Source organism: Ictidomys tridecemlineatus, chromosome 9 (genome assembly GCF_052094955.1).
Source record: "Ictidomys tridecemlineatus isolate mIctTri1 chromosome 9, mIctTri1.hap1, whole genome shotgun sequence".
Lineage (NCBI taxonomy): Eukaryota > Metazoa > Chordata > Mammalia > Rodentia > Sciuridae > Ictidomys > Ictidomys tridecemlineatus.
Genome location: NC_135485.1, coordinates 116,865,069 through 116,889,080, shown reverse-complemented (window position 1 = coordinate 116,889,080; position 24,012 = coordinate 116,865,069). Strand labels below are relative to the sequence as shown.

Sequence of the window (24,012 nt, the reverse complement as noted above, 5' to 3'; positions counted from 1 at the left end):
CAAGCTTGAACCCTAGAAATAAAACTTTAAGTACCCTTCCTTTCTGTTTTTAACACCCAGGATTGAATCTAACGACCTGCCGCTGCTGACCGCTGTTGCCAGTACTCATTCTCCTTACGTGGCTCAAATACTCCTATAAGCTGAAGCTCAGGACAGTTCTTCCTTGGAATAAGAAAAACAAATTCTCAACTGAAGAAGAGAGGAATAAGCTCTCTGGGACATCCAAAGCATGAGAAGAGCAAACAAATAGTCATTCCACCGTTTGTTTTGCATTGTTACTTTTGAGTGGATGCTTCATTGGAAGAGAAGACAGGTTTACTCTAAATACTGGCATTTGTGATTTTCAGGAACACTTTAGGCCTTTGTTACCCATGAATCAATCAGGGGAGAGAGTGGCCTTTCTGGTGGGGGAAAACGTAAGCACTACACTGAACACTCAGCATTTGGTACTGATTGCCTTGTGCTGTCGGGCAGAATAATGATGGGTGACTTTGGAGCAGGGAGGTAACCAGTGTATGTAACATTCCAGTAGGAAATGTTTCAGAGTTGTAAGCACTGCAAGCTGTACACTAGGCTAAAGTCAGAACAAGGACTTTGAATTCCAGGTGAGAGTTTGCTTTTTAGAAAAGAAAGGTGAAATGACGAAAGCCATTTTTGGCTGTAGCAGCTGTATGCCATAAGATGTGAAAGAAAACTGCCTATTGGGAAGAGAGAGAGTGCTTTGGGGACCCTCTGTTCTCATTTCTCCTCAGAGTTTACCTTGTTTCAGATGCAGCCACAGGTAGGTTAGAGATGGATTGCTGGTGCAATACACCCAAGAGTCAATGTAGCATCCTGATCCCATCAAGATGTAGTTTGTAGCAGCAAAGCATAGTCTGACGCCATATGTTTTATCATTATGATTTAGAGTTCTCAGCCTTTTCAAGAGAGGCCATTTACCAAAGTTATTTCTATAAGCTCAAGAGTGTTTCTGTGGGTGAATTCTTCCAGCCAGAGCCACTTTCTTCCTAGAATAGTTTATACAAATGACTATTTATACTTTTAAAGACACTGCTGTCCCCATGAGAAATGAAACCTGCAATAATTCAGGATGGTCAGTGAAAGCAATTAGTTTGAACATTAAGAAAAAGGTTCATACATGGCCTAAATTTTTACATTATCATCTCTGCACCTCTTAATCCCTATGTCTTTTCAAAACATCTTCCCAGAAATTGACTTGACCATTTTATAAAACCTACCAAAGTAAAGAATTAGTAGTCCAATTCACTTAAAAACAACTTCAATTGTCTGTTAATATTAAAGAAACTTAGTTTACTGACCATGAAACAGTCTAAGTCCTGACATCCAGGATACAGTAAAACACTTCAAAAATTTAAAAAATGATGGTCAAAAGACAGGAGCTAATGTAATAAGGCAAAACATTGTTAGCATTTCAGCCTTTTCTGTGAATCTTCTGTTCCTAAGAATATGAGGTTTCCTCTTTTTTATGGGTTGGAATTAGTTCACATTTTATGTTTGATAAAATCCTGACCCTATCCATAAGTTCGTCTCTCATTATTGTCTAATTATTTGAGAGCGTCTACAGCTGTACCAATGGAGGTGAATGGCTGTACTGTTTATTTATTAGGAATAGGTCAGAACTGCTACCTTCCTCTTTCTCCTTTGTGCTGTGAAAGTAGATGGGTGCTTCAAGGTTCTGGAGATCTTTAATTTGCATTTTATGTCTTGGTTTCGCAAAATTGAAGTTTTCCATTTCCTTTTGCCTAACATTGGAGTTTGGTGTTTTCAATTCTCTGGTTCCGTGACATCATTGTTTGCCGTTTCGTTACGGAAGGAAAACGAACCCCACCTGTAGCTCAGCCCACTCGCACTTGCTTTTCCTTGCATGTGAATAAATTGTCAAAGCTGTCATTACAGCTCTTCCGTCTGCACCAGCTTAAAGCATTCCCCTCTGGTTCCCTTCTCCTTGTTTACATGTTGTGGGCACCTTGCCTCAGTCACCACCTTCCAGGGTTTCATAGAAAATAACCTGATTCAAAATCAGTTCAGTTCTGAAGTGGGCATTGTGGCTTGCTGAAAATCAGACCCTCACGGGGAAAATTGAGCTTTAAGTGACTGATTCTCAATCCCATACATAAAAAATTTAACCCAGCTCCTCAATGCCTGCGAAAATTGAATTTGCCTCTTGATCTAATATTCCAAAACTCACTCTTAGGAAAACACCTATTGGGAAGCTACAAGTGGGTCACAGGTCGGGGTCGTCTCAGTGACACTCAGGATTCCTGCCAGAGTCGAATCCTCATATCTATCGCCTACAAAAACACACCAAGAATGTTGCTGCTCTTTTTTTTAAAGCCTCCTTTAATATTTAACATGCAAGTCTTTGTCTTAAATTCAACCTCTTCCTAGAAGCAAAAAAGGAAAAAAAAATCTCATGGGATTGTGTTGAGAGACAACCGCTCGCACATCACAGACCACCCCGTGACTTCATTCTGTCTCAGCTGAACAGTTGGAGGGATCCCACCTGCTCCCATGCCCACCTCAAGAAAAAAAAAAATAAAAATTAAAAAAAATAAAGAAATCTACCTCAGTTGACAGGATTCCAACTTTAGGGTTTCTTCAACTTTTAAGTCTTACCTGTTGAGTGTAACTTTTGTGGCATCTTGCTTTCTCAAGCAAGCTAGTGAGGCATGACAGAGCAGAAGTATGTGAATGTTACTGTGATGGACCTCTTTCTAGCATGTTGCAGTTTTATTTTTAATAAATTGATAAGTGATATGAATGTAAAGGTAATTGTGTATGTTTTAAACATGACAATGAAAATTTGAAATGTAGCTTCCATACTTGTGCATAATTCCAAAGTATTTTATTTTTATCAGTGTTAAATAGCTTTTTGTACAGGCTTCAAATCCATTTTCTGAAGTGTGCTGTTTTTTAATGAAAGTAACTATAATCTTTTCACATCCCATGGAACTGCCGTTTACACATTGCAACTTTTTAAACTGACCATATTTTTCAAAATTAACTTTTTTGGAGGGAGGAAATTTCCCCCTTGCTAAATGATACTAAACTGTTGTTTGGGCTCTTATAATTAGGTCCTCAGATTTTATAAAAATTTAGTCTGTAGCTTTTTAGGTTCTTCACTAGAGTTGGTTGTATATAAAGAATATAAAGTGATCCCAAAATTCTTTTAAATGTCTGGATTTTTCCACTAATATGTACTTTGGGGAGCATTTCATTCTTGCATACTTTCACCATTAAATTGGAAAAAAAGTCTTTAGCTTTTCTTAGTTAATGTGAAAGATTTGTTTTGTTTAATTCTGCTTGGGGGGATATTTTATTATAATTTCTGCCTAAATCAAACATCCCCTCTGAATGTTAACTTTTAAATGTCAGAATTTGGTGAACCATATATCTAGGAAGTGAGATTACAATATGCTTAAATTTGAGGCAGATAAGGAGAAAATTCTGGGAATTCTTATTGAAAGTCCATTAAGAGAAATTGATAGGACTTTATAATTTTGATGAGCTGAATAGATACCAATGTCAATGTGTGGAAATTTTTTCTTAAAACTTGTTCATGTATTATTTTGATCAATTTTTCTGTGGCATTTGGTGCAATAAACCTTTTGAATTTATCTTGAACATTTCCTGGCGCTGCATGTGATTTGTTGAATTTAATTAAATCTAGAGTCTCATTTATAAGAAACAAGTTCATTATATGTATCAATGATTTTCCACAGGTGTGTTTTGGAAATGGGACATTTTTGATTGGCAGACTGACAGGTGAGGGCTACTGTACGGCATGTAGGAGTGGGGGGCAAGATGACCCATGAAATGTCCTGCAACATGTGAGATAGCCCCAGGACCAGCAGACCTTCAAATGCCCTGCTGGATATTCATGTGGGTGAAAACCCTCTTAAAAATTATCTTACCTGAGAATTGAGTTCTGCTTTACATAAAAGCACAATGTGTTTTGTACATGATTTGGGTATATACAGAATTTTCCAGGGATGCAACTGTTATATACATGAAGGGAAGGTTTTACTCTGTAAAGATTTTAACAAGAATTGTTCACTAGGTCTTTACAAAGAATTGAGTACTTGTGGAAAACCACCTTACCAACAGCCACAGCACTCATAGAACTCAAGTCAGCAGTGCAGTACATCTCCACAGTTGTCATTTATAGCTGTGACATCCATAAAGATTCTTTGTACAGATGTAAGCATCTGTCCACCTTATTGTATTTTCTCTGGGTGTATGTGTGTGCACACAAACGTGCAAGTGCTCTACCATTGAGCTACATGCCCAGCCTGCTTCATCATATTGTCTACTCTGATGGTGTTGCTTGCACCCACGACTGTGGAATAAAAGCTAAAAAAGAAAATGCAAAGAAACCACAGGACACAAGAAGTAATTTTAGAAAGCAGGGGTAGAATGGTTCTCTGATCTTAGGAATCGAACTTCCACACTGGAAAGACAGGGAGAGTCCTCACTTGCTTTACTTATAAGGGGGCAACATCAAAGCTTTTCCATGGAATGTCCTTTATCAAATAAGATAGGGGGTGGGCTGTCTATTTCCTGATGGGTTGAGCTAGGAGACCTGTCCCACTAGTAGAGCAAGGGCAGCCATCTCATGCCTTGGGCAGTCTACACACGGGAATGCTGGGATAGTTCCCAAGAGAAGACCCAAGTACCGCATGCTCGGTACCAAGTAAAAGACCACTCAAGCAGCTTTACATGGAAAGCTTTATATATGTTTTATATATAAAACATCCCCATTTTCATCCAGTTCTATAATGGATGAAAACATGGGATACTCTGTAGAGGTTTATGCTTTTAAATTCCCCCCCACCCAGGCCCTCCAAAGACCACAGCGGTGCATCAGAATATACTATAAAATGTTACTTCTTAAACAGTACATCCAGGGGATTACAATCTAGGGGATTGCATTGGTGTGTTATAAATTGTTAACTTACGTTTTCTGAATTTTATTTTGGGATAATAAAGGAGAATTTAAAAATATTTACTAAGAAAAGGGATGAGTTACTTTGCTAATATATTATCTCAAGAAGAAATATGCCATTGAATGTAACTTCTGTACCAAAGAATGGCATACTTTGTTAGGTTATCTTAAAGATTCTAGGGAGAAGTTATATTAGGTATTTCAAAATCCTTTTTGGTTGAAAATTTCAAATGTTTTCCATGTTCCCTGAAGCAGTTTTTTAAAAGTGTGCCATCAATAAAGGTCTTAAATATACATGTACACCTTCAGCACATTTTGGTTCCCTAGTGCCTGGATTCTTTCATTTAATCCTCTCAACTGGGTGAGAATGGCACTGTGATGGTGGATTTTATGTGTCAGCTGGGCTTGACCACAATACTCAGTCTTTGGTCAAAGGCTAGTCTGGATGCTACTAGGAAGATATTTTTTAAGATAAAAATATTTAAATCAGTAAACTTTGAATAAACAGATTACCCTCTATAAAGTGGGTGGGCTTCACCCATTCACTTGAAGGACTTAGGAGATAAAAAAAAATAGATGCTCTAAAAAAGAGGTAATTCTGCCCCAAGACAGCCTTCATCCAAATTGCAATATCACCTCTTCCCTGTGTCTCCAGCCTGCTGGCCTTCCCTGCAAATTTTGGATTTGTTAAATTAAACCAGTTCCTTATAAAACACCTCTCTCCTTCACTCTCCAAACACATACACACATGCATCTCATTGGTTCTCTGGAGATCTCTGACTGATAAAGTTATAGAAGAGATCAGTCCAGTAACACTTAGAATGATCCAATATAGGAGAGTTGGGTAGGATCAGAATAATCATTCCAAGTTACAAGAAGTAGACTTTCAAGCAAAGAGTTTTCACATAGTAAATAGTACTGTTATCCTTTTCACAAGTCACACAATCTGAATATGTGCTGCAGAGAAGAGTTGGAAAACAAAGAAAACAACCCTTTAGTTGAAGTTTTGGCTTGTCTTTTTCATCTTTGTGAACAAAAGACCTGACAAGAACAGCATAGAGGAGGAAAACTTTATTTTGGCTCATGGTTCCAGAGGTTCAGTGCATAGATGGCCAACTCCATAGCTCTGGGCCTGAGGTGAGGCAGAACATCATGGCAGAAGTATGTGGCAGCAGGAAACAGCACATGACATGACAACCAGGAAGCAGGGAAAGCTTTGCTCACCAGGGAGAAAATAGAAACCCCAAATACACCCCCAGTGACGTACTTCCTCCTGCTCACCTATAGTTACCATCCACTCTACCCATGGTTACCACCCGGTTAATCCATATCAGTGGATTAATCCATTGATCAGTTAAAACTATCATAATCCAATCAATGTGCCTCTGAATATTCTTGCATTGTCTCATATGAGCTTTTGCGTGAGACATCTAAACCATAATAGATGGAAAGAAAGGAGGTAACATCGTTAAAAGTGGAAGAAAAAAGTTCCCTTCCTATAAAGATTCATCCCTACAGTTGTGTGTGAATTCCTATAGTTGTGCATCTTCCTCTGTGTTTTGGGAACTTGGAACTCAGTTATCTCATTCTCTCTCATCTTTAGTTCTCATTCTGCTGACTTTTTCTACTAAAAGAGTTTTAAAAAAAAAAAAGTTTCACCTATAATAAACCCTAGTTTCTCTCCTTTGATAACTAGGGATTTTCTAGAGAGGTCTACTTGACCGACCTTCACTTCTTTTCCTCCCATTCATTCTCTGCTCTCTGCCACTCTCACTGAGGGCTGAGGACCCAACATCCACCCCCTTCCTTCCCATGGTAGATGAGTTTTCCAAGGCCCAGTGAGCACAGAGTGCAGTTGAACTGACTTTACATCTCAAATGTACCACCTTTCTGCTTCTCTGTTCCTAGCTCAAAATTCAGTTTGTTGTCAGATTCTCTGGTACCTTGCCACTCAAGATCCCTGGACTAACATCAACTAGCTGCGGAAGCTTCCCCCCCCCCCCCCCCCGCACTAGAGATTGAACCCAGGGACACTTAACCACTGAGCCCAGCCCAGCCTATCTATCTATTTATTTATTTATTTAGACACTGGGTTTCACTAAATTGCTTAGGGCCTTGCTAAATTGCTATGGCTAGTTTTGAATTTAACAATCATCCTGCCTCAGCCTCCCAAACTGCTAGGATTACAGGCATGTGCCATCACGCCCAGTGAGATTACTATTAAGCTCTCACTGAGTGAGTGAGTGGAGGAAGAATGTATCAATCATTGATATCTATGTCCATATTTTGCAATGGAGGTGGAGGGGAGTAAGAATATTTGCAAGCAAGGAAATAAAATAGAAGTGGATGTTTTTAAAAGTATCATATGCCCATAAATCCTGCATTTAGATAGCTGTTACTAATTTGGAGAAAGAAGTTAACAAAAATCAAAAGGGGAAAATAACAAATAGAAGATAGAACTTGAGGGACATTTTGTGATTTTAAAAAGAGATATTGGCAAAAAAAAATAATAGTTTAGAAGTAATTTGTCCAATTGAATTCTAAAAATATCCATAAAAGCATTTGGGGTAAATGTGTACAAGAATGATATATACGGTTAAATATCATCTACTTTTTTAGAAAGATAATTAAGTTCTAAACTCCAGTTTTTAAGTAAAAAATAAAAATGAGCATGAATATAAAACATCCCTGTTTTCATCCATTTCTATAATGGATGAAAACATGGGATAGGGTAGAGGTTTATGCTTTTAAATTCCCCCCCCCCAGGCCCTCCTAGGATAAAGTTTTACTTCTTTCAATGCATGCTTCTCGCTCTTGGAGAGGAAAAGTGGAAAATGTACCAGCATCTAGGGTTAGAGTGTTAATGGCTGCCACTCCCTGGTGGCCCAGGGTGAGGCACCATGTTGGAGGCTTTCCACGTGTGGTATTCATTATTGGCTTTAGAATACATGGGAACACTTGCTTCAAGTTATTTTCCCAGGGGAGGATTTATACTGAGGGGTATTGGTGAGTACTTACTGAATATGCACAACTCTTTGGGATTGTCCAAAAAGTGGACCTGGAAGACAGGTTTTTTATGTATGTCTGGAAATTTAGAAGAAAGCCTAGGTGAAAAAGATGATTTCAAATGACACAGTATTCTGTTTATCTGTAGAAGGGAAGAGGTGGGACCAAGTGATCAACTACCTTCCTGGATGTTGAGTTAAACCCACATCTGGTGCATCTGGATGTGAAGCATTGAGAATGATGCTCCATGGATCCGGGCTTCCTGTCAACCTGAATCCACTCATGAGGAGACATCAGAAAAACCTATGTTGAGAAAGAATCTACAGAACCAGCATGTAATCTTCAAAAATGGGGGTGTGGTAAAAGACCAAGGCAGAGAAACTTCCAAACTGAGCAAGACCAAAGGGGTGAGAACTAAATATAATGCATGACCCTAGCATGAAACCTGGATCAGGGGGAAATATACGATCAATTAATGAAATTTTATTATGCACTTTAATGTATCAATGTTAAATTTCCTGAATATTAAAATTGTAAACTGTGGTTATGTTAGAGAACAGCCTTGTTCTTAGGAAATATAACCTGAAGTATTGAGGAATAAAATAGCCTCATATCTGCAATTAGCTCTCAAGTGTGTGTCGGTGTGGGTGTGGGTAGGGGTGTGTGTAGAGAGAGAGAAAGAGAGGTAGGGGTGGGAGAGGGAGGTAGAACATTAAACCAAATAAAATTAACAACTGTAAGTCTGGGTGAAGGGTATATGAGGAGTTCTTGCAATGTCCTCAGTAAATTTGAAAATTTAAAATAAATCTTTTAAACATTTTTTTTTCTTTCCTTCTTTTTTGGTACTGGACCTCCAAATGGGCAGGCCATGACCTTCAGAACTCATGGGTCTTATGAGGTCCCAGCCGTAATAGCCACCTTCAACTTCCCAGCATTTTTCGTTCTTGGCTCTGAAAGGACAGGAGGGACGATCATGATACATCAAGATTCTTTTTTTGCGGGGTGGATACCAGGAATTGAACTCAAACCACAGAGAAATGTTAGTGACTGGACTGCTCCCCTTTTCCATAAAAGTGTCTCTGGGGTCAGGACCTACCAAGGAGGACTACTATGGCTCCCTAGCAGAATTTTTCAAATAGACGTAGTTAATTGCTGAGGGATCAGATCTCTGGTGACACAGGGTAAGTAATATTCTAGTGAGTTGTTAAGATTCTTCAATGGGGCAAGACAACTCTTTGTGTGTGGACAGGGGGTCTCTGAATGGATCTGATCTATCTCCTTTTCTACCATGGAAATTTGCTGTCAAACAATATTTAAATGACTACAAGGATAGTTGTGCTATTGGATTATGCAGAAAGCTAAAATAGGAAAGTGGTCTCTACATAGGAAATCATGGTTGAATATAGACTTCTGCATTCTTTCTTTTAGACAGTATTTACATGATTCTCATTTTAACTCTACAAAATTTTCAGAACAATACCCAAATATTCCTATCTGACTTGTAAAAAATAATTTAAGAAAATGATGCAACTTGCCCAAGATTTCCTAGATGGCAAAGCAGGGGGAAAACTTCCATTTTGAACTAGTATATTCTTACTACGCTAACCAGTACGTGAGGTTTTTAAAAGGGAATTACAGATTTGCGTTCATTTTATAAACTGTTTCCTCAGTCTTTGGAAACCAAGGGGATGGTCATTCTCTCCAGGTTAAATCAGGCAATTAATATCCATTCTAAGGACTGGCCTACGAAACTGCTTGTTTTCCTTAGCTGTAAAATGGGGAAAATACCTACCTATCCACTGAACAGATGTTACTATGGAAATCCAATAGAGATCACAACATGGTGTGATAAAGCTAAAAGGAGCTATAAAACTGTTAGTATTAATACTAAACAACACTCTTGACTTTGTATGTTAAAACAGGCTGATTTTTTTTTTTTTATGATGCTTAGAAAAACAACAGGTCATACCTCTTCCTTTTCTGGTAGCTTTGGCAACCTGGAAGGCTTGGAAACTCTTGGTAATGGTGATTGACTCTGCCTAACCATAAGAGCCCGATTGGAATTTCTCTGATTGGAGTCTTCGTAATCACTCATATTCCAGGCAATAAAACCACGACCATGTCTTCCTTGCTTATCCAGGATAAACGGCTTGGGTTGCCTGAAATAGGAATAAACTGGTTGGTTCTCCAAGGGAAAAAGGTCTAGAACCAAGGCCATGAGTTTTCAGAGTTGAGATTTGTATTTCTCTGGTGACTTCAGGTGATTTCCAGCCAAGTGACTTGAAAAAGCTAAAGGCCTGACCCATCATCTAGCATTCTGAGAAGTTTCTGGACTCTTCCCTGCTCTAAATCACTGGACAGTCAGTTGCTGGAGATGCAAAGAACCATCAGATGGACACTTAGGAAGCTTGATGAGGGGCTGGGGCTGGGGTTCAGTGGGAGCGCACTTACCTAGTAGGTGTGAGGCACTGGATTAGATTCTTAGCAGCACATATAAATAAATAAAGGTCTATCAACAATTAAAAAAAATTTTTTTTAAAAAAGAACCTTGATGATACCGGGTGCAGTGGCACAAGCCTGTAATCCCAACAGCCCAGGCGACTGAGGCAGAAGGATCCCGAAAGTTCAAGGCCAGCCTCAGCCAATAGTGAGGCACTAAGTAACTCAGTGAGACCCTGTCCTTAAAAAAAGTACAAAATAGGGCTGGGAACGTGGCTCAGTGGTCAAGTGCCCCTGAGTTCAATTCCTGGTACCCACCCCCCAAAAAAGAATCTTGATGTATCAGGATCGCCCCTCCTGACCTTTCAGAGCCAAGCATGAAGAATGCTGGGAAGTTGGAGGTGGCTGTTAAGGCTGGGACCTCATGAGACCCAGAAGTTCCGAAGGTCATGGCCTGCCCATTTTGAGGTCCAGTGGGCATTTAATAAAACACCAACTTTGTGATTCCAAACTCTGGCATTGGGGAATATTTTTGAGGAAAGTTCTATGCTTCATTCTCTTTCTCCAGTGAGATCCTTGGCTAGGTTCCCCAAAACCTTAAATTAGAACATTACCTCAGCCCTGCCTTCCCATATAAAGACCCAGCTCTAGGGAAGAGACAGAAAACGAACGGTATAGGTAAGGATTTGCCATCTCAGAAGGTTTGAGAATGTCTCTTGGAACTTCTTTCCCGTCATTCCTTGACCTGGGAAGCCACAGCCTCTTGGTGACCACAAAATTCTCTTTCTAGAATCTCAGTTTCATGAGTTCCCAAGTGTGTTAGTCAACTTTCTGTTACTGTAACAAATGCCTGAGATAATTCACTTACATAAGAGGGAAAAAAGGTTTATTTTAGTTCATGGTTTCAGAGGTTCCAGTCCATAATCGGCTGGACTGCTGTTTTTAGGCCTATGACAAAGCAGCACATCGTGGTGCAAGTGTGTGGCACCATGTACCTCATGACTGGAAAGTGAAAGAGAGCAAGAGGGAGGGGGTGGGGTCCCAACACTCTCCTTAAGGACACTGCCCCCCAATTACCTAAAGACCTCACCTCTACCTCTGAAAGATTCCATCATGTCCCAAGGGCACCATGCCCTGAGCCTTTGATATGTGGGCCCTTGGGGACATTCAAGATCCAAACTACAGCACCAAGTGGTTTGGACCAAGGTTAGTAGCCCTGCTCCCCACTCTGGAATACGTGAGCACTTCAGAGAGTATACCAGGCACAGCACCACAGCCCTGGGAGGACAAGCTATTAAGACAAAGAAACAAGCAAGTATTTTGTGTGGGAGGTTCTGTGAGGCAAAAGAAAAGCAGAGGAGGAATTGAAAATCCTGGACAGTTCTCTTGCTGTTGGGGCAGGTGGGAGGGGAAGAGGAGGTCACGCCTGAGCTGAGAGCTGAAGGAAGCCAGAGGGCGAGGAATTCCCACAGCTCAAAGCGCAGGCAGACACTCCCTTCCCAGGCCTTAGGATCAGGCTCCCTGGGTGGGAGGGAAGCACTCTCCAGCAAACCCTTCTCTGACATCCCCTGGCCCCAGAATAAAGTCCAGACTCCTTAGTTAGGCTTAGGGTTAGCGTCAGGGTTGTCGCTGTTTGGTTTTTTCTTTTCTTTCTTAAAATGGTCTGACTGATGGGCCTCCTGGCCTGCTCTCCTCAGCCCATCCCTGCTCTCAGACACACACGGCCCTCCCTCCTTCCTTCCTCATTGGATTCTGAGAACACTAAAGAAGCTGCTCTTCAGCCTGTCCCCTCAGCTGTGGTTCATTCCTCTCCCTCCTCCTTTATCAAGACGGAGCTTGAAATGTCACCTTGGGACTGGAATGTAGCTAAGTGGCAGAGCGCTTCCCCAGTAGGTAAGAGGCCCCGGGGTTCCATCCCCAGCCCTGCCAAAACCTGAAAACATAAAATCAAGCCAGACTTTCCTCATTGCTGTGAACCAGTGCCTTTTCTTGCTTCCAATAATTCACGATATTTGACTCGCTTTATTAAAACTATGAGAATATTCTGAAATTTCTAGCTCAGCACATTCTATCCAGCACATGCTCCTCAAAGGGTTCAGAATGTGTCTCATGTTGGAATCCCAAAACCTTTACCTTGCCTGACATGTAGCTGACAACTAATCTCAGAGGATAGAGAATAAAGGTGGGGGGAGGGAGGTTGGGGGGGGTGCAGGGGAGGGAGGGAGCAGACCTAGTGAATTTACAGATCATCTACTTCTCTCTATTCCCATCCCACCCACCTGCTTCTATAACCTCCTTTTTGTCTCCCAAGAACAAAGGAGTAGCTCCCTACAGTCTTTTACTTGTTGGTGAATGTATTGAGTTTTACTATTTACAAATACAGCTATATAGCTGGGAATAATTTTAAGAGAGTTTAAAGGGCAAAATACCTGATGGTTAGAAGGTATGGAACAGGTGTTGCTAATGGTTTAGATTAGCTTGATTAATGATGAATGAGAAAACCATTTCATGCAAATGTGCCACTTTAATGTTTTATAGAAGTAATTCTATAAATAAAGAAAATGTGTTATATATACACGGTAGAGTTTTGCTCAGCCATAAAGAAGAATGAAATTATGGCATTTACTGGTGAACAGATGGAAATGAAGCATATGTGAGATAAGCCAGAGTCAGAAAGTCAAAGGTTGAATGTTTTCTCTCATCTGCAGAAGCTAGAGCAAAATAAGGGTAAAAGGGCGGGGGGATCAGATATCGTAATGATATAGGGAAGATCAGGAAAGTAGGAGAAGGACATAGTGGGGAAGGAGGGAGGGTAGGGAAAGGGGAGGATTAAACCAAATCACACTATGTGCATATAGAAATATACCACAGGGAATTTCACCTCTGTACATAGATAGGTAAAAGCACCAATCAAAAATAAACAAATGAGTAAAAGGAAAATCAATGAAGTAGAGGAAGGATAACTGAAGGAGGAAGGGAAGAAGAGAGAGAGAGAAAGAGAGGGAGGGAGGAGAGAGGGAAAGAGGGAGGAGAGAGGGAGGGAGGGAGGAAGGGAGGGAGGAGGGAGGGAGGGAGGGGAGAGGGAGGGAGGGAGGGAGGGGAGAGGGAGGGAGGGAGGGAGGGGAGAGAGAAAGAGGGAAGAATGGGGCCTGAAATGGAGTCAATTAAATTCCATGCATGTATGATTTTGACAAAATGAACCAAATTACTATGTATAACTATAATGCTCTAATGAAAAAAATCAGAAAAGCAGTAATTAGTTTGCAAAAGAATACATACTTAGTTACATATATTTAGTTCTCACTTCAGTGCTAAAATATTTTATGATCTAAATTCAGAATATCATATGTCCCTGGAATCTCAAATCCCCAGAAGCAATGGAAAGCATCACTTGATGTCTATCCACAATGATTCCCTCCCCTTTTTCCCACAGAACATTGGTCTTATCTAATATATATGGTGGTATCATGTTGACTCACCTTGAGTTAAATCTGTGAGTAAAGGAAAGGAACTGTTTCCTCTTCTTTGCAGTACTGAGGATGGAACCCAGGGCCTTATGCATGCTAGACAGCTACTCTACCACTGAGCTACACCCCAAGCCCATATTTTAGTTTTTTGTTTCCTTAATGTCTACAAAGTTCCTGATATAGAACACATTTTCAATTTTACTTGTATCTATAAAAACACACACAAAAGGCTGGGGTTGTGGCTAAGTGGCAGAGTGCTCACCTAGCATGCTTGAAGCACTGGGTTAGATCCTCAGCACCACATAAATATAAAATAAAGATATTGTGTCTACCTGCAACTAAACAAAAACAAAAAAACAAAACAAAGAAACCCACACACAAAAATATTTTATCCCTAATAAGAGAGACTATGACTACATTCAATAGAGGGATTAGAGCATGGTGGCATTGATTTAAAAAACTATTGGAATTATTTTTATAATACAGCAATATCTACATTTTTCATAAAAAGACATTGGTTATTTGAGAAATGACCAGTATTTTCCTAGCAGCGAGGACAGCAGAGTAATGAACTGAAGATGATGATATTCATTTAGCATTCAGTTCAGAAAAGACTGGCTGGGCCTTGCTTATATAACTGTCTGAAACTGATGGGACAACTTGACTTTCATTTGGACACTTCTGCCAGAGAAAACACTCTGGGTGGCTGAAAAGGGGCCCTGCGAGAGGTGGCACTGTGCTTGATCATCCATGTTTCTGCCTTTGGTGACTCTGCCTAGGCCCACCACCATGGATGTGTGGCAGCCACTTTGATTCATGACCAAACAATTCAATGAACCCTCAGAGTGTTAAAAAACAAACTGGTTTAAATAAGGTGGTTATTCTGGACTATTGACCACCAGCATCAATCATGTCCAGGAACAACAATTTTTCTTCTGACCCACATCGTCTGAGTTCCATCTAAAAATACTTCCAATAAATGGTTAAATTACTGCCTTTTGAATTCCATAGTTTAAAAAAAGTCACTGTTTAAGTTGCAGTAAGTCAGTCTAGTCGCCTAATATAGACACCAGTAACAGTTATTCACTTGAGTTTCAAATAGAAGAATTAGGTGGAAACTTCCCTTGTGGAAACCTGAAGTGATGCACCTCTGTGCATTCATGTGTTTCTGGCTTGCTCTTGTTTCCAGTGCTGTATCTGGATTGTGACCTAAAGGCAGGACTCTCTAGTTTCTCAGCAAGTTTGTTCCTTCCATGCTTGTTTGCTAACAGCATCATTGATTTCTGTTTTGTCCACTTCCGGAAGTATAAAAAGGCCACAAATGGCACATGGAAATTTTTGAGGAATACATTTAGAAGCCATTTGGCAAGGTCTGTGCTTTCTGGACCGACAAGCTTCTTTCCCTGTTATTTTCACCTCAGAACATTTGCAAGAAAACAAGACCTCTGTTTTTGAAGGATCTTTTACATTTATGAAGTAGTCTATACCTCAGTCAGAATCTTCCAGGGAATCTCAACGGGGTCTTCAAAGATGTGTTTCATCATATTTTCCTTTTCTAAATTGGCCTTCCTTAGAGGTGGAGTCGGGGTTGCTGTTGACACAGGCAGCCACATGTGTGGTATGACTTCAGACATGCTGAGAAAAATACTCCCTTCCACTCTCCCTGCAGCTGCCATTCATTCTACAACCAAACCAGGCGGCTGGTGCTCACAGCCCAGAAGAGGTGCTACATGGCACCATTACCTGACCCTTCTCAAGAGAGCATATTCCAAAGGGGGAGGGTCACAAAGAATGGACAGGAAATTAGGGATGCTCCAGGTCAGCCTTAGACATGATTGCATTGAGACCAGCCTGATTTCTTACATGTTGATCCTCCTTTACTCTCTCTGCCTTCATGGAACCGTACGTGATAATGTTGTGTCTTGATCTCTAAACATTTAATCTTAATGCTCTGGGATAACACTTATTTGATCCTGGATCAACAGCTGTCATGGAGATTATTGAAAATACTAGGTTATTTTGATATTTATTTGTATTTGAACAAACCAAAGAAATATGCAATTATCAATAGAGAAATTTTTCAATGTTAATGAAGTTTATCCTTGAATATTCTCAGAAGTGGAAAGAGAAAGAGGCTTATATATATATATATAAAAAGGCTAATTTTTAGTAATCAAAATCCCAAGGAGCTTAGAGAGATTTATCTAACATGTGTTATGCTTACTTGTTTTATGTCCTGTCCTCAGGAAGCTGGAAAAATTGAGATTCTACCTTTGAGTGGTCACTTAAACTGTATAAAATAAAGGTCTCGCTGGGTGTAGCAGCACACACCTTAATCCCAGCTGCTTGAGAAGCTGAGTCAAGAGGATCACAAGTTCAAGGCTCACCTCAGCAATTTAGCAAGACCCTCCCACAAAACAAAAAATAAAAAGTGCTGGGGTTGTAACTTGTTGACAAAGGGTCCTTAGGTTCCATACCCAGCTTTGCAAAATTAATTAATTAATTAATTAAAGGCCCAAAGTAACAGGGGGCTGACTAGTTAGGACAATTTGAGGCAATTAATAGCCTCAAGGATCCAGAAGGGATCTCTATAGATGTTACTCCTGTCTTCAGACAACAAACGTCTTAACCAGATTTTATTGAGCAAGCATGCACCTTACCAGGTCCTCTGGGAGATCCCACATAGCTCTAATAGCCTATGTAATATAGATACATGGCGGGGCTGAGAGGGTAGCTCAGAGGTGCAGTGCTTGTCTAACATGTGTGAGGCACTGGGTTCAATCCTCAGCACCACATAAAAATTAATTAACATAAAGGCATTGTGTTTATCTACAGCTAAATAAACTAAAAATATATAGACACATGGCAAAAAGGCACAAAACTAGGGTGTGAATAAACAATTGCTTGTTCACTATTGTACCTATAAATGGGTGAAATAGATACTAAGAAATTGAGTAAAGTTAAGAGGGTAACTGTTCATGATGAAATATGATAGATTTTGATTTTGCTTTTGCTTTGTTTTGCACTGCTGGGTATTGAACCTAGGACCTTGTGCATGTCTAGGCAAGTGCTCTACCACTGTGCTACATTTCCGGCCTGGAAGATCATTTTCTGCCCCTGCTTTAATCTTTTATCCTTTTTTTGGATTTTCCTCCCTCCCCAAGTAGCAAAAATGTCATCCATCAGTTTTACATCATTAACAGTCTGAAAACATTTTATGAATAGGTCTGCATGTCTATGGGCACAAACGATCTTGAAAAAGTAGATAGGAATTATTTAAATTTACAAACAAAATTGTATAGTCCCACATTAGTATGACACCTATACTGTTTCCAAGGTGAAAATGAAATTGCTTCCCAAAGAAGTGTTCGGGAAAGCACGACAGAAGTCTTTCCAAATTTCCAGGGCATGTATCTCAGACGTTGCTCTAGTGCTCTTTTTAAAGGACAGAGATAAATAACAAAATGTATGGATATTTGTTTCCCTTTAAGAAGGAAACGCCCACTTGTGCTGATTCTCTTCCATAAGGAGAGCATCAAAGGACTGTTGCAGTTCTGTAAATTACACGCACATATGCTTCAGACCTCAGGTTGTGATTATTTGGGTTTGATTTATTGCTTTTATTTCCTAGGAAACACGACCATTTTTATTTGAAAGCCTTGTTAAATATTCTACCACTATAGTGAAGTAAAGAATTAATTGAAACATGAAAGGTCTCACATTACCCTAAGTGAGCACTTCATTAATTTGCCAGATTGTCTTCCCTGTGCTCCAGAATGTGAAAAATGCTATTCTTGCCATGGTGATGTCACCAGCACATTGCTGGTTGCCCTTCTGGGCTCCAGCTGGGCTTCTTCTCATCGCACCGGCTATGCAATCTAACCTGAACGTTGTCTTCTGGTGCAGAATAACATACGGCAAGAGGTTACCGCTGCCAAGAGTCGATCCATGGTGTGGAAATGCACAGAGGTGCTGATTGATTTTCACTCAGTATTTTTAAATGATTTATATGAATGGTTTTGCCATGCCTATGGCCTCAGAGGCAGTTATCCAAAATCTTACCAGAAATGCAGCATGTTAGATTGTCTAGGGTCACCTATTAAAGAGTGTTGAATATAATCCCTGACATTGCCAGAGATTCGGGAGATCTTACAGAAGATATGCAGGAAGTTCTGGCCACCCAGCAGTTTAGGGCTTCTCTGTGCTGTCACTTCCTGGGCGTGGCTTGCTTATTTGTGTGAGCATCAGAGAGCAACAAGGAAAGAAGGACAGCAATTTTTATTGAAGCTGCTTGGTAGCCATGGGATAAAGTTGGTTGAGAAACTGGGCAATATCGACTCAATTTAGTTTCGAACAAGTTTATCATCTAGATGATAAATCTTGAACTTCACTAATTAAGGTTAAAAGTTGATACAATTTACTTTTAGCTACATTTAAAAATTTTAAGATAAAAACGAATGTATATAATAAATTATAAATATAAAATGTGTGTCTAATAAATAATACAAGGATTCCCCAGTACACATCACTCAATTTCAAAAATCATCAATTTCTAGCCAAATGCATTTTATCTTTGTCTTACTAACACACACGCACACACACACACACACACACACACAGGGCTGGTATAAAATTTAAAAGCTCTTTTTCTTACTATAACCACACTGCCATTATTTATCCTTAAACTTTAATATTGTCACCAACTATTCAGCATTCAAAAGTCTACGTTTAATAAATGTTATGATTTTTTAACAGTTTATTAGAAACTATCTAATTAAGTTACATACCTTGCAACTGGTTGATTGATGAGTCCTTGAAGTTTTGTTGTTGTTGTTGTTGCTGTTTTTTAGTTTATAAGTTCTCATCTCTTCTTCTCCTGATTCATTCATTAAAGAAACTGAGCCATCCATCCTATACAATTCCCCACAATGTATTTTTCTGATGACGTTTCGTGAAGCCATGTAACATTTTCCACTGTCATTTGCCATATACTCTTGGTTGGATCTAGAGGCTTGATCTGAGTTGGACAAGACTACTGCATGAGCCTGCTAGGCTCATAACAAAGCACCATAGCTGTGGGACTTCAACAGCAGCATTTGTGTTTTCTCACAATTCTGGCAGCTGGAAGTCCAAGGTCAAGGTTTTGGCAGGGTTGGTTCATTCTGTGATCTCTCTTTGCCTTATAGATGGCTTCTTTTCCCTATGTCTTTATATGGTTGTCCTTCTGTGCCTATGTCCAAAATTTCTCCTTATAAGGATACCTGTCATATTTCTTCTTCATAAAATCCCACCATTAGTGTGGGATTAGGACCCTCTCAAATGACCTCTTTTTAACTTCATCACTCCTTAAAGACCCTGTCTCCATACACAGTCACATCCTGAGGTACTGCGGATGCTATTCAGCCCGTAACACTTCTTATATGGTACATGTGGTGGGATATTCTTGCATCAATCTTTTCTGATTATTTTCCTTGTGGAGCTTTTGACAACCATTGATGATAAGTGCTTACATTCATTGATTTATTAGGGTTTGAAGGTGGTGATGAACTAATTTCTCTTATTCCTTCTTTATTGATTAACTCAATTACTTTGATTTTTTTTTAAAAAGTCGCTTTATTTTTGTTTATATAATGGCATTATTTTTGTTTCAAAGGTAGTACTAATGTTTCATTCTCTCCTCTTATTTACCATTTTCAAAACAATGAGTTGGTTCATTGGAATGATCCAACGTGACTCAGTTATTGTGTCATGTGGGATGTGATACTGGGATTGAACCCAAGCCTTGCACATGCTAGGCAAGCACTCTACCGCTGAGTGCCACCAGCCCACGTTGTATTTTATGAGTGATATTATGAACTTATAAATACTTATGTATATGACATGTGTCTCTGAGACCTATTAATCCATTGTAGTTATACCTTTATAGTTCAAGTTGACCTGTTTGGGGCCGGTGGAAATCTTTTCAAGTTTGGCTCTTATGACCCTTAAGATAGGACTGTTAGTAGTCTTCCTTGCTATCTGGTCTGGCAAGATGTTCCAAGCTCACCTCTTTTAATTTCTTTCTCCAGATCCATAATCAGCCATTTCTCCAAGAAGCACCAATTAGTTTAATGGAAAGGTATTTGAAGAATCTGAGTACTTAGGAAGCTGACAGCTACTGAATTGGTCCCTATATCTAGGCATTTATAGTGAACAGAGTAATGAAAAACTATAAACACACAATCATTCATATATGTAGACGCACGCGCACACACACACACACATACATGGAGATAGGCAGACCTATAAAATATTTTAATCAAATTCAGGGTTTGTTTTCAGCTCTTTTATCTCAACGTCTGTATTTCCTTTCCCCTACTCTAGGAAATCTTGCCCTCAATCAAACCAGGAATGACTAAATAAGAACATCACCTTTGCTTTATTCCATAGTGCACCCATAACAGAACCAGAGAAACAAGACTAAACTTTTACTGAGCTTTTTGCTCTTCTTTTGTTCTCAGGGCATAACCCACAAGACTTAGACTCAAATTACCGTGCTTTAAATCCCTTGGGGGGCTGGAGGTTTAGCTCAATGGTAAAGCACTCGACTAGCATGCGTGAGGCTCTGGGTTTGATTCCTAGCACAGTAAGAAAAACAAAAAACAAAAATCCCACGGAATAATTCTTTTCTCTTGGTTAAACTTTCAACTAGAAACATATTTGGGGTTTTGAAATTTTTTTATGTTTAAAATAATTTATTTTAGAATCAGGTAAAATATGTACATAGTTCCAAAGTCAGGTCATGTTAGAATCAGTCTTGCCTATTCTCTTTCTTGCTGTCATCACTGTAGGGTGCAGTGCAGAGACAGGGAGGGTGGTGTCTTACTGAACAGCTGCAAAGAGTGACTTCGATTCTGGGAGAAATGTCTCGAAGGCCTTAGTTCTGCTCAGTGAAGAAAACATTTGTTCTGCCACCCACTATGTAATCCATCTTTGAATTTTAATGAGCTAGCCTTTAGGCTGCTAGACAGAAAACAAGCAGCATTCTGCATAAACCCTACCATCTTTACACATTGCTGAAGAGACTAGAAATCAAAAGTTTTTATTGTCAAATGTCGATGTGTGTTTCCAACATACCTTCCAAAATACCTTCCACTGTAACAGGCATTGCACTCAGTGGTAAGCTTTATGAAGTTATCTGAACCCAGCAATAAGCAGTGTTTAAGCAGAATCCATAAATATTTGTTAGCACAGTATTTGTTTTCTCTCTCTCTCTCTCTCTCTCTCTCTCTCTCTCTCTCTCTCTCTCTCTCTTTCTTTCTTAGATGGATCTTTTTTATTTATTATTTATTTACATGTGGTGCTGAGGATTGAACCCCAGTGTCTCACACATATTAGGCAAGAATTCTACCACTGAGCTACAACCCCAGCCCCAGTATTTCTATCACTGAATCTTAACATGCTCCAGTATCCTTATCTACTTATATCCCTACCCCAACTAGATGATGAGCTCTTTGAGGTCAGGAACTATGTCTTATGTTCTTGGTACTGTTTCCACACACTTGGATGAAATAAAAAACAGGAGTGATGCTCAGACTTCGTAAACATCCTATGAATGCTCCTGTATACTTTATTCCACATTTTATCATCTCACTTTTAAAGCAATTACTTGTTTAGTCCAACTGAAATTTATTTTGCTGTATGCTATGAGGTGTACTGTGTTTTACTTTTGCTGAAAGTTACCCAGTTGCCCAACTCACTTTTTCTTGGACCCTATATCAAGGTGGCTTAGCTTGTCCATAGAATAAGTAAGTAAGCTTGCTGAGACAAGCACATGGAGTCTGACCCCCAGTGGACCTGCAGCACTCTATAGAACAGAGATCCAATTCTTTTGCTTGTCCTTGATGCACATCATTCCCACTCCCTTTCCCAGCTGTCCCAGACTGTCCTGATTTTTCCAAAATCCCTACTTACTTCCCATTCCCATTAATCTAATTGGTCCTTGGTAGGAAAGTCTTGTACCAGACTTCATGGACCACTGTATTGTATACTGACATATGATTAAAATAGTAAAATTTATGCTGTGTCTATTTTACCACCATTGAAAACAATTACGTACACACACACATACACATACACACCCCTGCATGGAGAACACCAAAGCCATCAGGACGGAACTCCATCAGGTTCCACCATCAACCACACAAACCACTTCTACATACAAGTATCTTCACCTCCGTACATGAGCCAGTCCTGCTTCCCTCCTTTTATTCTCTGGGAATGAGGGCGCTTTCTCCTATCCAAGGCCTCCACATTTACTTGTACCCTTGAAGCTGCACTGCATCGACCCTGCCCCCACCCACTCCATAGCATCAAGTCTGTCTCTAGCTAAAGCTTCTTACATCTAAGCAGCCTTGGTCCTGCAGCTACCTCTAGTTACTGCTCACATTTTCTTCTCTTCCTCATCCAGATTTTTCAAAACCATGGCAGGTACTTGTTTATTTCACTTCACTTCCCATTCACACCACAGTCTACCATATTTGAACCACCACCTCTCTTCGCCTTTCTCTTCCCCATGTTATTCTACTCTTACCTATGTCTCCAGTGACATCCTTGTTAATTTTACCCTTTAATGATTCTAAAATCTCTTTCTTCCTCTCCATCTTGACCCCCACTCTCCCAGGTTATCATCATTACCCTGGGCCACCCTAACAGAGGCCCCCTCACATCCATCCTCTATTCAAAGTGGAAAGCTGAATTTATGACTTTAGGTGCCATATAAAAAGACAGGTGGATAAAATTTAAACTCCTTCCTGAAGTTCTTCATCATCTCAAGAGTTAACTTGCCCCTGACTGCTCTTCTGGCTTCACCTGCCCTGCACCATTCATGACCCTGCCAGATCCAGCAGCACTGAAAGACATTTTTTTTGCATCAGTTCCTGCTGTTTGCCACTTCCGGACTTTTGCCACTGTGTCCGCTCTTCTTGAACCAGTCCTTCCGGGCACCACTAACCTAGCCTCACTTTTCAGACTCCTCCCCAGAGAGCTTCCTGTGCCTGCCCTCCTCTCTTCTGCTCTGGGTCACATTCACAATGCCTAGGGCTCCATCACAGCCACCCTATCATCATGTTTCAGAATTATCTCAGTCGCTTTTTTTCCCCCCCCCCACTACATGATAAGCTTTTTATCATGAAGAATAATGCTGTAAAATAATTTATTGATTTATCCACTGAATAAAAGAATGGTCCCATCAAAGACCAGAAACCTAAGTGGTTAGAAAAGAGCATTTCTTCTTCTTTGAATATCAAAGAGACAAAGAGAGCTCCAAGAAAAATGCAAACACTGGACAAGAACTTTCCTTCTGAGCATTAGTGATTTCAAAACACCCTTCCCTAAGGGAGCAGACTTCTTGGGAAGCTGCAACTGTCATCGGGTGGTTACTGAACTCTCCCATGGTTGTCACAATTACCACACAGGTGATTGATACTGATTTACCCATTCAAGAGAGACCCAAGAGCCAAAACGATGTGCCAGGCACTGTGCTAGCCCTAGGTTTCAGGAGACAGACACAATTCTTGCCTTCTTTACATTCTATCAGGGAAGACAGGACAGAAACAGTCTGATTGATCCACTGCAACCATAGTAGGTGGCATGAGGGAGAAGATGCAGTAAATGTTGAATAAATGGATACTTCTCATGTCAGGATGGAGCACATATATCAAAAGGACAAGATACAACTGATTTTTAAAAGATATTGTTTTATAAGAAAAGTTAGCCAAAGAAGAGACCATACTGCTATTCTTTTTTGGGGGGTGGGCGGGGGAGTACTGGGGATTGAACTCGGGGACACTGGACCACTGAGCCACATCCCCAGCCCTATTTTGTATTTTATTTAAAGACAGGATCTCACTGAATTTCTTATACCTTGCTTTTGCTGAGGCTGGCTTTGAACTCTCGATCCTCCTGCCTCAGGCTCCTGAGCCACAAGGATTACAGGCATGTGTCAGAGTATCCAGCTATATTGCTATTCTTAAGAAGAAATCTTATTAGTCTATCAAGGGATGCCCAGCTGGGGAAAAATTTAGTTTCAGAATGTGAGCTTACTCCTAGGGGGAATTGAACCCAGGGGTGCTTAACCACTGAGTCACATCCCCA

The 24,012-nt window shown here is 40.1% G+C and overlaps 2 protein-coding genes across 7 annotated transcripts in view; one reads left to right on the top strand and one right to left on the bottom strand.

The window, feature by feature from the left end:
• The window catches only part of Fnip2 (folliculin interacting protein 2), a 112,804-nt gene extending 109,159 nt beyond the window's left edge, over positions 1-3,645 (top strand). For all 6 annotated transcript variants that reach the window (XM_078021953.1, XM_021730282.2, XM_021730281.3 and 3 more), the window contains one exon: positions 61-3,645. In XM_078021953.1, the coding sequence (XP_077878079.1) occupies positions 61-139 (79 nt within the window). In that variant the 3' untranslated portion in view covers positions 140-3,645. The remainder of the gene's footprint in view (positions 1-60) is intronic.
• A 6,290-nt stretch (positions 3,646-9,935) lies between these two features.
• Spmip2 (sperm microtubule inner protein 2) overlaps positions 9,936-24,012 on the bottom strand; it is a 41,414-nt gene continuing 27,337 nt past the window's right edge. The window contains exon 4 of the mRNA XM_078020747.1: positions 9,936-10,131. Coding sequence (XP_077876873.1) covers positions 9,936-10,131 — 196 coding nt within the window. The remainder of the gene's footprint in view (positions 10,132-24,012) is intronic.